The 13,251-nt window shown below is 38.0% G+C and overlaps 2 protein-coding genes across 2 annotated transcripts; one reads left to right on the forward strand and one right to left on the reverse strand.

The window, feature by feature from the left end:
* Positions 1-111: 111 nt before the first annotated feature.
* LOC106618511 (UBX domain-containing protein 1) lies at positions 112-1,556 on the reverse strand. Its single transcript, XM_014236299.3, has 3 exons — positions 1,393-1,556; positions 691-1,260; positions 112-625 (listed from the first exon to the last, which is right to left on the reverse strand). The coding sequence occupies exons 1-3, from the start codon at positions 1,545-1,547 to the stop codon at positions 295-297; spliced, it is 1,056 nt and encodes a 351-aa protein (XP_014091774.2). The 5' UTR covers positions 1,548-1,556; the 3' UTR covers positions 112-294.
* A 711-nt stretch (positions 1,557-2,267) lies between these two features.
* Gem3 (Gemin 3) lies at positions 2,268-6,309 on the forward strand. Its single transcript, XM_014236307.3, has 4 exons — positions 2,268-2,570; positions 2,623-4,247; positions 4,592-5,059; positions 5,125-6,309. The coding sequence occupies exons 1-4, from the start codon at positions 2,381-2,383 to the stop codon at positions 6,106-6,108; spliced, it is 3,267 nt and encodes a 1,088-aa protein (XP_014091782.2). The 5' UTR covers positions 2,268-2,380; the 3' UTR covers positions 6,109-6,309.
* Positions 6,310-13,251: the final 6,942 nt, after the last annotated feature.

Genomic DNA, 13,251 nt, shown 5'->3' on the forward strand with positions numbered 1-13,251 from the left:
ACAAGAAAAAAAATGTTTAAGTTTGTGCTGTTGAAACAGTCATTACCGGGACACAAATAAGCAGCTTGGCTTCTTTACGCTTCACAAAAAATCGTTTAAAATTCTCATATATTATTTGTTTTTGTATTTATACTGGCTCTTTTATTTGAGTATGTCTCACTAATACTACAAATAAGTTGAATATAAAACGCTACATTGAATTACAGCAAAAAAAAAATAAAATAAAATTATGACGACTCACACGAAAACGCAATACTTCTTTTCATAAATTCTCCATATCAGATAAAATTGCGTTTATTTAGTCATAATAAGAACAGCAGATGGTACCAGACCGAGCACATCAAGTGGTGCATCGAAATCATCTCCTGTGAAAACTTTACGTGGAAATGTCGTCATCAAATTAAAAGGTGTCTCATCGCCGGTCTTCAGTTGTATAAAAACGCGCACGGCAGATAACTGTTCTTTAACATTGAACGTTTCAGTCAGTGTGGAACCATCACGCAAACGCACCTGTATGCGAGTTTGTGTGTAATCTTTTGGTACCGCCTTGACAGCGGATGTGGACGCTGGCGACGTCACGGTAGGGGAAGTTACTGGTGATGCTGGCTCAGTTTGGTTTTGTTCTCTAAATAATAATGATTGTTACTCAAACCGCAACTATCTTATAAGTTTATGAAAAAAGTGTAATACCTGGCTTTGCGTGCTGCCTTATCGGCCTCAATTTGAGCACGTACGCGATCTCTTGCTGCTTTCTCTTCCGCCTTTTCACGTTTACGTTGATCGACAATCTTTTTCATTTCTAACTCTTCCATACGTTTTCGTGCTTCGGTCATATCCTTGCCGGATTTAATACGATTTTTCTCACGTTCCATGGCATCGGCTTTTTCACGTTCTTCCCTTTCACGACGTTTTTGCTTCAGCTTTTCTTCAATTAACGCCAGTTGTGCTTTCTTTTCTTCCTCTGTAAGAGGTTTCTTCTCTTCCGTGGATTCAGAGAAGTTGCTATGTCCAGTCTTGGCTGCATGGAATTCGACTTCAGTTTGATCTTTGCACAATCTTCCGCAGTCATCGCATTTTAGCGATTTTGCTTCAGCGACAGAAGAAGTGGCAGCATCCGCTTGACTAGCATCGCTCCCACTTTTATCTGCTTCTGCTTCAGGTGCCGCCGCTTCGGCTGGTATATTTTCATCGGCGTGCGCCAACAACCATTCCATTGCCGGCTCAACACCTTTGTTATTGGTAATTTTAACAGCATATTCCCTATTTATAAAATATATGATTAAATAATTTCGCATATGTAAATAAAAATTCCAATGACTATTGAAAATTTATAGAGCCGAAAATGGAAGTGATTTTCTAAAAGCCGGTATATTTTTTCTGGAGGTTTCTTACACTCTTTCCTTGGCAAAACCCATATCAATCAGAGTTTGAATATCTCCCATTATGTAGTTTTCGTATTTATAATTGAACTTTACACTAGAAATATGAAAAAATTTATAATTTGTTATTATAATCTCGTTGTTGCAAAAACTGATGTTAAAAATCATCACCAATGCTACCAGATTCATATAAATAGGTGTGTTAGTAAATTTGAGTAATTATTTTGTATATGTTTAAATAGCAATTTTTATTGTTAACATATTTGCAAATATTCTATTATATTTTGTTATTGTTGTGCATATTTTTGTTTATGCTTTGTCTGTTGTTAAGCAAATAACATATTTGATCTGCAATGTGTATGTTTATCACCCATATGTTAGCAGGAACAGAAAACCAGTAGACTTGAAAACAGAAACAGAAAACTAAATACATACATACATATGTGAACAACAAACCAAATGCATGGAAACAGAAAAGAACTTAAATGGCAACAATAATAGGGAACGAAATTAGTTTGATTTGTAAAATAAAAACGGCATATGTCTGTATGAAGTACAAACCAAATACATGCGAAGAGTAACAGAAAACCACATATGGTATGTAAACAACGAACCAAATGCAATAAAACGGAAACAGAAAACTACTTAAATGACAACAGAAACATAAAACAAAATGAATTTGTTTCGGTAAATGAAAATAAAACAACAATTTTTTTTATATTTTTTAAACCATGATATTATAATATAAATATTAGGCATTTTTATTTATATAAGTAAGTATAAGTAAAAATAATAATTATTCCAATTTAACTCATCAGAAAATGTGGTAGCACCAGAGAATGTAAAATACTACATTCTCTGGTAGCACCATCTATACTCCTATGTGTGTGCGTCGCTGTACAACAGCTGATTTTCAGCATTGTTTGGCGAAATTTCTCGACACAAATTATTATTTGCCGGTGCCTTTCTTATAGTGATAAATTATTTAAAACTTTATAAATATGGAAGTTGGTGGGGTGGCCCACAGCCTGGATGGCAAAGTACGGACGGAGGATGTTAAACTCAAAGAATTGGCACCGTTTAGTAAAATGTTGTTGTCGGATGCGGTGCGTAAAGGATTGCAAAAAACGGGATTTGTATACCCAACAGGCATTCAGGCAACCTCAATACCGATGGGCAAATCGGGATTGGGTAAGTAAAACAAAAAAAATTGTTGGTACTTTAATAACGGTATTTTTCGTAGATTTACTTGTACAGTCGAAGTCTGGCACTGGAAAAACACTTATATTTTGCACAATAATATTGGAGGCTTACCGCATGGATATCGCCGAACCGCAATCATTGATAGTAGCGCCAACACGTGAGATTGCCGTGCAAATTGAATTAGTATTGAATCAAATTGGTAGTTGTTGTAACAGTTTTCGTGCTGTCAGTGTTATTGGTGGTTTAGATGTAGCAGACGACAGAAAGCGTTTACATGGCGCCAAAGCAGTTGTTGGTACGCCCGGCCGTCTACTACATTTGATACAAAACAACGTGCTGAACACGTCGAAAATTCGTTTGCTGGTGTTGGATGAAGCTGACAAAATGTATACACAATCATTCCGGCAAGATTTGCGGCGTATACAAAATGCTTTACCGGCAAAGCGGCAGACAATCGCTTGTAGCGCCACATTCTGCGATGGCTTAGATGAGGAGCTGGCAAAGATAATGCGCAATCCCCTGTTAATTTCTACAGAGGAGCGTGCCACCTTATTAGTTGGCATAAAACAGTTTGTCTATGAAGTTGTCGAACAAAAAACCAGCATACTTGAGATGCAAACCAAATTGGCAGCGCTGCGTGCCATATTCGGACGTATTCCTTTCAAACAATGTTTAATATTTGCTGGCTCACAATCACGTGCCAATTCCTATTGCAATTATTTGGAAAAGGAGGGCTGGCCTTGTGAACTTATATCCGGTGCGCAGGATCAGAAAACACGTCTCGAAATGTTTCACAAATTTCGTGAATTCAAAACGCGCATTATCATAACAACCGATCTGATGGCGCGTGGCGTTGACTCGGAACATGTAAACTTGGTTATAAATTTGGAATTACCAACCGACATGGTCACCTATTTGCATCGCATTGGACGCGCTGGACGCTTTGGTTCACATGGCATTGCTATCAACTTTGTTGCCAATGAAAAGGATCGTTGTACGCTAACACGTCTCATAACACGCATTGGCAATGGCATGAGTGTCTTTAAGTTTCCACAAAAGGCGGTGGCGCCAGAGCAAGAGCAAGAACACGATTTTTGGGATTTCAGCGACTTTGAAAAGGATAAACAATATTTTGGTCTATTTGGTTGTGAAGCCTTAGCGCCTTTAGCATCGCTTGAGCATAGCTCATTTTCTGATACCCAAGAGAACAATAAAGAGAATGTAAATGATAATCAGCTGAATACGAGCTCTTCAATTGACACGAACACATTTCGTGTCGACTCAAAAGACAGCGCTCTAAATGTGCAAGATAATCTGCTAGAATGTCCCGAATATAACAATCAACACTACTCACCTTCACATAACCTAACAATTGACTCACGCCAAAACTCTTCACAACAACTACCATCTTCAAATACTATAGACGACGCCAGTAGCATAGCTGCAGACAGTCTACGCAGCAGCCAACAAGATATTTCACGTTACCAATCGGTTTTAATGCAAAAAGCCGCCATTCCAACGCTTTTCGAATTCCTCGTCGATCCTAACAGCAGCGAGAGCAAAGCGGACGTTGACGGTGGTGAAGCGAAGAAGAAGCCACAAATTGATTTGTTTGAAGACTACAAAAAAGCTGTGCTAACAAACTCGAACAATTCACTGAAAGAGGTGGGGCTGAGTCTATTTAGTCTGTTCGTCTGTCTGTATATACTCTAACTAGTCCCTCAGTTTATGCAATATCGATCTGAAAAAGCTGAACGATCGGAATCAAGTGCTTTTATTCAAAGCTTTTTCATTTGAAGAGATATCAATTTGGCATGGTTTATTCTCAGAGGCAATAGTGCAATTTCCGAAAAATTGTTCAGATCGGATCACTGTAGCATATGGCTCCACACACTGATCGATCAAAATTATGATCTTTCTTCTTTTTTCTACCCTTTTATGCCATAAGAAATGCATCTGTAAATGGTATTATCGAATTTTGAGGTTATTTTATATTATCTTTTATTTAGATTGAAGCTGCCCGTGTCGCAGAAGCTGCACCCATATCGACGAAAATCGCTGCTTATAAGCCGATGCTTATCGATCAACCCGAGCAGAAGCAAGTGGTGGAATCCACACCTGATATATACTCCGACTATGCCAATTTCAATACCGATGAGAATTCCAGCAGCCTAAGTCAGGAGACACTCTCTAATGATATTGATAAGGCAACATTTATATTATCTGTGGCAACACCGCCAAAAATGCACGATTCCATTGAAGAGTACGTTAATACAACGAGCACAGAGAGTGATCTGAAAAATAGCGTCTGCACAAGTGAAAGCCGTGAAGTGTCGGAAGTGAAGCATTTCACTTCACCAGCACATAATCAACCAAACAACAACATACCAGATCTTATACCGGCCAATCAACGACTTCTGGGTTTGGTATACAATCAGCAACAATTACAGAACTTAACTGTTAATGTTGGTGCACGGGTAAGTTGCTTAGTTAGTTAGCTGGCACTAGCATCATAGTATTAATGTTTACACTAATCTTGCAGATCGAAATACCGCCCCAACAGCCTCGGCAAGCCGATTCGCCAGCACTGAACGATTCCGTTTTACATTCCCACGATGATGATCATTCGCCGACTATTAGCAATAGCGACTCCTTGCACTCGCGTTCAAATTCGGAGCGTGGCGGTAGCAGTGGCTTCAACGAGCGCAATACGACCAGCGCTTCGTCGGGCATCGTCACTTCCGACACAGAGGCGGAACGTTATGTAGAAAATGGTTACTACTCTTCGTCCTCGGAAAGCGGTACTGGATCTATAAATGAAGGTGACGTGGAATTAATGCAACCAAATCCGGAACCAGAGGCCGAAGCTGAATCGTCGTCAACGGATGAGGACTATGATGATAAAGAAGACTACTATGAAGATGAAGATGAGGAGGACTGCGCTGAGTTCGAGGACGAGGAAGATGAAGATATCGAAGATAATGATGCAGAGGATTGGTTTGAGGATAAAGGAGATGATGAGGACTTGGAAGAAGAGGGTCACGACTACGACAACGCCAATGGTGTTGCACACAATGAATGCGAAAGCGATAGTGATGGCGGATGTGGCGTACCCTATTATGCGACTTACGAGAGTGGTGTAGAACGTAAAAACGAATATGAAACGAATGCGGCCGAGCTTGGTGATGCAAAAGTAGTGCTTGCAACCGAAGTTGAAGCAGAAAATGCAGGCACATCAACAGCTAACATAAAACATGAATCCAATATAACTAACACAAAACATGACAATGAGCCGTTAGAAACAGCGAAAACAACAAAAACCCATAAGCATGATAAGAAGCGTTCTACACGAAAAACAGCGCACTCAACACAATATGGCGCATATCCGTCGTATTATAACTGTAATGACAGCAATTATGTGGCTGCGCATGCGCTTTGGATGGAAATGTATTGGAAGCAGGTGAAGCAAATACAAGACTATGTGCGTTCGACACGTGAAGTTGGACGATCAGAAGACGAAAAGTGAATAATATACAGTTTTTCAACCAGTACACACACAAACGAAGATGAATGCGTCATTGCAGATACATCAGTATATGTACCCTATGCATTAAATTTAATTTATTACTTAACTTATTGAAGAAAGTTCCATGAAATGAATTGAACTCACTAATATAATATATTGAAATGAATAGAAGTATCAATAAACCAATACGCTAAAACAGCACATTTTGTATTGCACATAAATTTTCAGATAAAGGAAGCAAAAATATTAACTTCGGCTGCACCGAAGCTATAAACCCTTTACAGGTGCATTTCTAATAGCATAAATAGGTATAAAAAGAGCTCTAACTTGATTTTGAACAAACAGTTTGTATGGCAGCTATGTGCTAAAGTGATTCGATTTAAACAATTTGTTCGGCACTTGCAGCGCTGTCTTGAAAAATAATCTATGCCAAATTTCGTGAACATATCTTGTCAACTAAAAAAGTTCTTCATACAAGGACTTGAGTTTGATCGGTCAGTTTGTATGGCAGCTATATGATATAGTGATCCGATCTGTACTATTTCTTCGGAGCTTGCAGCTATGCCTTAAAACATAATCTATGCCAAATTTCGTGAAGATAACTTCTTAACTAAAAAAGTTCTTCATACAAGGTCTTGAGTTTGATCGATCAGTTTGTATGGCAGCTATATGCTATAGTTGTCCGGCAACGGCCTTTCCGACAAATATTCAGGTTCTTGGGGAGAAAAGAACGTGTGCAAAATTTCAGATCGATTTCTCATAAACTGAGCGACTAGTTCGCGTATATACAGACGGACATGGCTAAATCGACTCGGCTCGTCACGCTGATCATTTATGTAAATATAATATATATATACCTTTTGATGTGTCCTTTTAGGTATAACAAACTTCGTGGCAAACTTAATATACTGCGTTCAAAAGTCGGTGTAAAAAGATAACTAAGAAGGATAACCGTTAAGCTCTATTTATTTCGGGAATAATATTACGCGCATTCAGGTCTACGCAACCAAGATAGACTTGTCCAAGAACTGTCTACTCAGCATAAGTCCCGCAAAAATTGTGTTATATCTTTTCTGCCGCTACAACAAGAACAACAGCATGGTACAATAATCTTTCGCATGACAGGTGGCTCACGTAACCAGAGCTTACCCGGATTTTTATCTAGTCAGGAAGTGTCACTTCAGTAGCATTCACCAAAATGCCGCTACAACAACAATCATCGCTGTTATGTACTTCAACTAACCACCAGTGCTTATCTCGTACATAAATTTGTATGCAAATTGCCCGCTAAAATCCTAATCAGAAATTTGCATCGATATGTTTCTATAATGTAGATTTAAATCGTTTCGTGATATTAGTGACACCACAAAAACAACATCAGCTTATCAGCTAGCAACAATCAAGCAAGTGGAGATTTGTTGGTTGCATGTAGTACGCACATGCATGCACATTAGGGTGGTAGTTAAATGTGTGAAGTTCACTTTTATAATAGTTTTGCAAAATATCAATCACTTTACCAATACTGACATGGTAAAAAACTATATTTTTTTATTAATTTGAAGTTTGAGAGGCTTCATTAAGTGCTTTGTGCTTTGTAGAACACATCTTCAGGTTCGTTAAACACAAAATTTGATTACTTCTAATACGATATACGTATGTTGTAGTCTCGATTGATGGAAGATGGAAAAATATCTGTTAACTAATATTTTTCAGGTGCACCCTAATGATCATAGATAGTTGAATATGTTTGTGTTTAGACAAAACCGAAACTTTCCGTCGAAATCGAAATCGAGACTAGAAAATCAATATTTTATTACATATGGTTCTAGTATACTATTGTTGTTGTTGTAGCGGCAGAAAACATTATTGTAGTAATATGGAGGCATGCTGCCGAGTTGACAGTCCTTAGCTGGATAATAGTCTGTGTTCATTCCGATTAAGCAGACCCGACTGTCGTGGGGATATTGAACAACTATACTTTATCGGTTATAATTCGGTTAAGTTTTAGTTACATACCATAAAACCTGTTATATTGCGAATAGATATGGCTTAGTTTTTTGGCTGCAGCATTAGAAATCATTTAGAAAGCAAAAAACACTTTTCTAGCAATTGCTCCAGTAAAGGTTACTACGTCGAAATGTTTTAATATATTTGTGGCTTCTAGACCCTGTATAAGCTAGTTGATTTGATTTGAGTGCTTTGAAAGAGGTAAATAGTGTCAAGTGTGGACTCTGGTTACTTGCAAATATTTTTTTTTTGTTGATTTGTTACCTTGAACCAGGCACTCGGGTTTCACGAGACACGAACAGTACTTCGCTAGCAATAGGTGAGACGCCCAAGTCATCTTTCACAGCAAGATTCACACTTGCTGTTTTGCAGCTCTGAAGTTTCTGTATCTATGTACACCTATTAGTAGATGTACCTATGTAGTCCTAATGATTTTTATTTCCCCAGGCCTACAAGTAAAGCCAATGGAGATTTTCGGCGAAATATAGAATTCCTGGCTAGTTTTCGGGTGTACTGCTGATATAAGGGAGACATTTTAATGTTCAGAACAGTTTTAAAAATGGACATATCGACCACAGGACCACGGGACTAGAAAGCGAACGAACTTGCCTGAGCTGGATCAACTTTTGATACCGTATTATCTGCCAAAAAAGAGCCGTACTTGAAGAGAGAAACTTATGAAACCTCGTACTTTATAAACAATGTCGTTTACAGGCTCGAGAAGTGTTACTCTTTTGAAGAGTGCAATATTCGCTTCGGAGTTGTGATCTCTTACAAACTTACAAGCAAACAGTTAAAAGATCTTGGGTGCTACGTAATTGCATTTATCCGAGGAAACTGGCTCCAAACGAGGAAAACCGAAATTTTTAAAGCTGTTTAAGATATCCAACGCTTTTTAAGATTTCCAGGGGCGTTTGAAAAATTATAATGTTGTACGTAGCTCTATGCTAGAAGCAAGGTAGTCATATCATACTAGCTTTTTTTCTTTGAAAATTCAGTAAAAACTCGTATTAACAAAAAAGTTTAGTTTTCTTACCTTACAGGGTGCACTCTAGTCTATAACTGACGGTTGTGCTAAACACACAGACAATATACCATTAATTTTGCACATTCCCATATGTGAATGAGGCTGCTTTGGCCTACTCAACCTAACTGTTACATAAATCGAAGCTTTCATTCAAGCTCGCAACGCACGCTAACATTCGGTCAGTCACTATGGCGTACGCAATGTTTGTCGAGGCGACACTTTGCACCTGCTACACACGAGTGGCAAGACATAGTGCGAGAGTAATTAATTGTCGTTACTAACTCGTTTACCCGTTCATTATACGTAGTAGTAAATGTAGTTAGATTGTCGGAGTTCGTGTCGTGATGCAGTTGCCGAAATTTGTATTTGCATTCGCACTGACACGCGAGAAGTTGGGACGCACTGGCCTGTGCGCTAGAAGACGTTTATTAATTGTTCACTCTATTCATGGCAGAATAGTTGTCACAGTTGTTGAGAACTGAATTTTCACATTTGAATTAGCGTTGAAGATCGCTTGGATTCTACTGTGGGGAAACGTATCGTTTCGAGGTGTCATGGAAGTCGACTCCACTTACAATCAAAAGATTGAACGTTTCGACGAATTGTTCTGAAATATTATATGAGGAATGACTTGTTTTGTGCCACGCAAGCTTTCAGCGACAATGAGTTCATAGAACTCTTTATTATATGTGGCTCAAACCCAAAATGATAGCTAGTATTCCGAAAAGTAACTAGTTCCTATGTTGGCAGTCTGAAAACTGTCTCTGATTCTCTGTTTTCAGTGCGGTTTTCAGGTTTTTTCGCTTTTAACTTTCCGCCGATCTTATCGATGCCAGATCACGTAGCAACTGTCGTCCGAAGTCGCCGACGTTTTTTGCTTAAGTTCACTTCCAATGCAAGTCAAAAAGACGAAGTTCAGACTTCAATAGCGCATAATCATTAGTATATGAAGACGAATGGATTTCATCTGGTGGTCGATGAAAGCTCGAATTAACTCGAATAAACCAAAAATTTGAGAAAAATACTGTCCTGTCCAAACTTTTATGTGTTCTTATGGTAATTGCGAGTTTTGTTACGAAAGCCGGAAAGAGCGTATATAGATAAGAATTGGTTGCAATAATCTGGTTTGCGCCAAGCTGAGTTGGGAGAGTAATGCGTCAAAATATTGAGTTTAGGGTTAAACGCTACGGCAATACTTAGAATTCGGTATTAAATAAGGCCAGCCGGCATAGAGTCTACAACCAACCCTCAACTTATCCCAAATGAACGAAAAAAACACACCCAACTGCGAGGGCTTTCGGCATTGAATTTAACTTATATTTTCTCATTCTTCAACATCTGCAGCATTCCAATTCCTTACTCCACACAATAGCGCCTCTTGTGTTCGTTGAAACATATCGTGAATTTTCATAGACGCCATGGCGATTTGTACGACGCTTTCGTTGCAACTGCCGATGGTCATGTGAGGCATCGCAGAGCAACACCTTACATAAGCAAATCGCGTGCACTCACCTAGCCGCGGCGTGTCGTGTACCGAAGCCACCAATGCGGAGCGTGAGAAAATCAATTGCCGCGCATGCGCACTTGCAACCGACCGTAGTAATAAACCAAACAGCAGCACAATCCAACAAATGGCAAAATGCATGGCCAAGACATGGCTGGAACACAAGCAAGCTGCCGAAAAATCGAAAGGTGCGCGCCAACGACACAGATGGTCCATTGTGTTTCTGCGCAGCCGGCGGATGTTAGAAGGCGACTTGTTTGCCTTAAATGATGCGAACCAAGTTGCAGGTGTTAATTTTATAATAATATTACAAATTTGTGCACTTGTTATGCATTTGCTTTGCGGTGGTTGTTGTTGTTTATTATTATTTTCGCTTGATTTTTGTTTGCTTGCTTCATTGTCGCTGATAAGATCGCCGGGCGCCAACAAAGCCGAATGCAATGCTCAACTAGTCTGCGACGGAAAGGCAATTTTTATTATTACATTGTTTTGTTGTTTTGGAGTTGTTGTTGTACAACGTTGGTAATAAGCAATAAATCCAGTTTAGGCATTTGACACTCTCATCTTGGAAGACCGCTGGTCGCGTCTGCCGTTATGAGCGGATTGTGTCGTGTTGAATTCAGTTCGCTTGGGTTCGGTACAATTCGGTTTGTTTTTTGCTGCTCGGTTCGTTAGTGTTGGCGCGGTAACTGCAAATGGCAGTTGGTGTCGCCGAAAATGTTCAAAATTTAATAAAACTTCAGTAAGGTGGTAGTCTTTATTGCGCCAAAGACAAGTGTCATTGGAGCGGTAATGAAGACGTTATTTGGTAGGTCATACAACTGCTTCGGTATAAATTACATTTAACGAAGTACATAAATTTTATTTGTTATGACTTACGAGTATATACTGTGGGAGACAAGTGAATTAATCAAATAAGAGCTCAAGTGAAAGGGAAAATGCGATACTGTGTATTGTAGGTTATGTCAGGCGAAAAACTATTTCCGTTATTCTCACAAAAATTTTCGAGTTATTTATAGTTTAGCTAAACTCTTAGTAAACTCGTAAAGATATTGATATGGAGCTTAACTTAGAACTTAGGTAGAGAGTAGAATTTAGGTAGATAAAAGTGATTTTGGTTATGTTCAGTTATGTGAGGTTAAGTTCTTTGCTGGATGGTAAGATTGGATTACCTTTGGTTAAGCTAGAGTAAGCTAGACTTAGTAGCTCAGTTAAATTGAAAGAGAGAGGCAGGAAAATAGTGAACAAGAGTAAAAGAGAGAAAAGAAAAAGAGAGAGACAGAGATAGAGAAATAATTGAAAAAAATATGAAAAAGGAGATCAAGAGTAAAAGAGAGTAAAGAAAAAGAGAGAGACATAGACAGAGAAATAATTGGAAAAGATATGAAAAAAAAGAACAAGAGTAAAAGAGAGGAAAGAAAAAGAGAGAGAGCGAGAGAGAGAGAGAAATAGTTGGTACACTAAACAAAAAAAATTACTATATAGACGAAAGTGGAAGGAAAAGGAAACAACTTTGTTTAATTTTTTAATAATAGAGAGCAGTAGAGGACCCATATTGGCTCAAAGGAGAACAGTAAAAGTCATTAGGGATGGATAGACAGAGTTTAGGCTACAATTTTGTTACTAACAAAAGGGTTCTTAGTGTAACAGAAGTGAGAATGTTCTTCCTTTCAAGTTCCTTATCCCTACAGATTATAGTGGTTCCACTATGAAAAGCGATATTAATTGGATAAATTTTTAAAAACAAAGCTAATTGTATGTCAAAACTCTCAATTCGAATCTGGGCTGTCAACAATTAGCCTTCTGAAGAAACCAATCGCTTAGAAGCAGCAAGCATTAGACAATATTCGTAGAAGTGGAATGGTGTTCCGTCAGGCCAACGCCAGATCACACATATCGATATTCGCTAGCAGTTCCGGGAATGTTTTTGCATGGTTCTTATGTAACAATTTACTACCTGTTTCTGTCTATGGCGAATTATTTAGCTGGTGAAAAATTAGCCTTAAGAGAAGCTTAAAAATATCGACTGTCCCAATGTTTTGCCAATAGGGACGAGGGTTTCTATGCATGTGGCGTTATATATCGGATTGTTCCAACTATGCTAATACAATATCTGTTTACGAGACCCTATACTTTTTTTAAATAAGCTTCAAATGAGTTCCAGATCAAAAATGGGACTTGGTCTACTACTTCTTTGATTTAATTTGGTTTAATTTAAGGCTAACATGGGTTTCACGGCTTCTTGTCTTATTTAATTTTATAAAATCTCTAGAATATTGTACTAAATTCTCAAGTTGATACCAGCAATAGTTTTGGAGATACAGCTTTGAAAAGTTCAGCGCTTGAGTATTTTCGTAATAATAAAAAGTTTAAATAAAATATTTAAATTTTTATATGAAAACAGTATTGAAAATAAGGCATTTTTTGCTCGACGAAAATATTATATAATATAATGTGTAATAAATTATTATTTTTAACCATGTAACCCTTTAATTTAATTAAAATATTTAAATTTTTGAAATTTTTTTAATGAAATTTTATTTTGTTTATTATTTGTGTTTAATTAAAAATAATAATTTATTAGACATTATATTATATAATTTAT

Source organism: Bactrocera oleae, chromosome 6 (assembly GCF_042242935.1).
Source record: "Bactrocera oleae isolate idBacOlea1 chromosome 6, idBacOlea1, whole genome shotgun sequence".
NCBI classification, from domain to species: Eukaryota; Metazoa; Arthropoda; class Insecta; order Diptera; family Tephritidae; genus Bactrocera; species Bactrocera oleae.

What these genes read in the sequence shown, in the direction of transcription:
- LOC106618511 (XM_014236299.3), bottom strand. Translation starts at nt 1,547, where the DNA reads ATGATTTTTAACATCAGTTTTTGCAACAACGAGATTATAATAACAAAT. An exon ending in GGTTTTGCCAAGGAAAGAGT is followed by an intron (nt 1,261 to 1,392) that starts GTAAGAAACCTC and finishes TTTTATAAATAG; the next exon opens with GGAATATGCTGTTAAAATTA. An exon ending in AAGGCAGCACGCAAAGCCAG is followed by an intron (nt 626 to 690) that starts GTATTACACTTT and finishes ATTATTATTTAG; the next exon opens with AGAACAAAACCAAACTGAGC.
- Gem3 (XM_014236307.3), top strand. Translation starts at nt 2,381, where the DNA reads ATGGAAGTTGGTGGGGTGGCCCACAGCCTGGATGGCAAAGTACGGACG. An exon ending in CGAACAATTCACTGAAAGAG is followed by an intron (nt 4,248 to 4,591) that starts GTGGGGCTGAGT and finishes TCTTTTATTTAG; the next exon opens with ATTGAAGCTGCCCGTGTCGC. An exon ending in CTGTTAATGTTGGTGCACGG is followed by an intron (nt 5,060 to 5,124) that starts GTAAGTTGCTTA and finishes CTAATCTTGCAG; the next exon opens with ATCGAAATACCGCCCCAACA.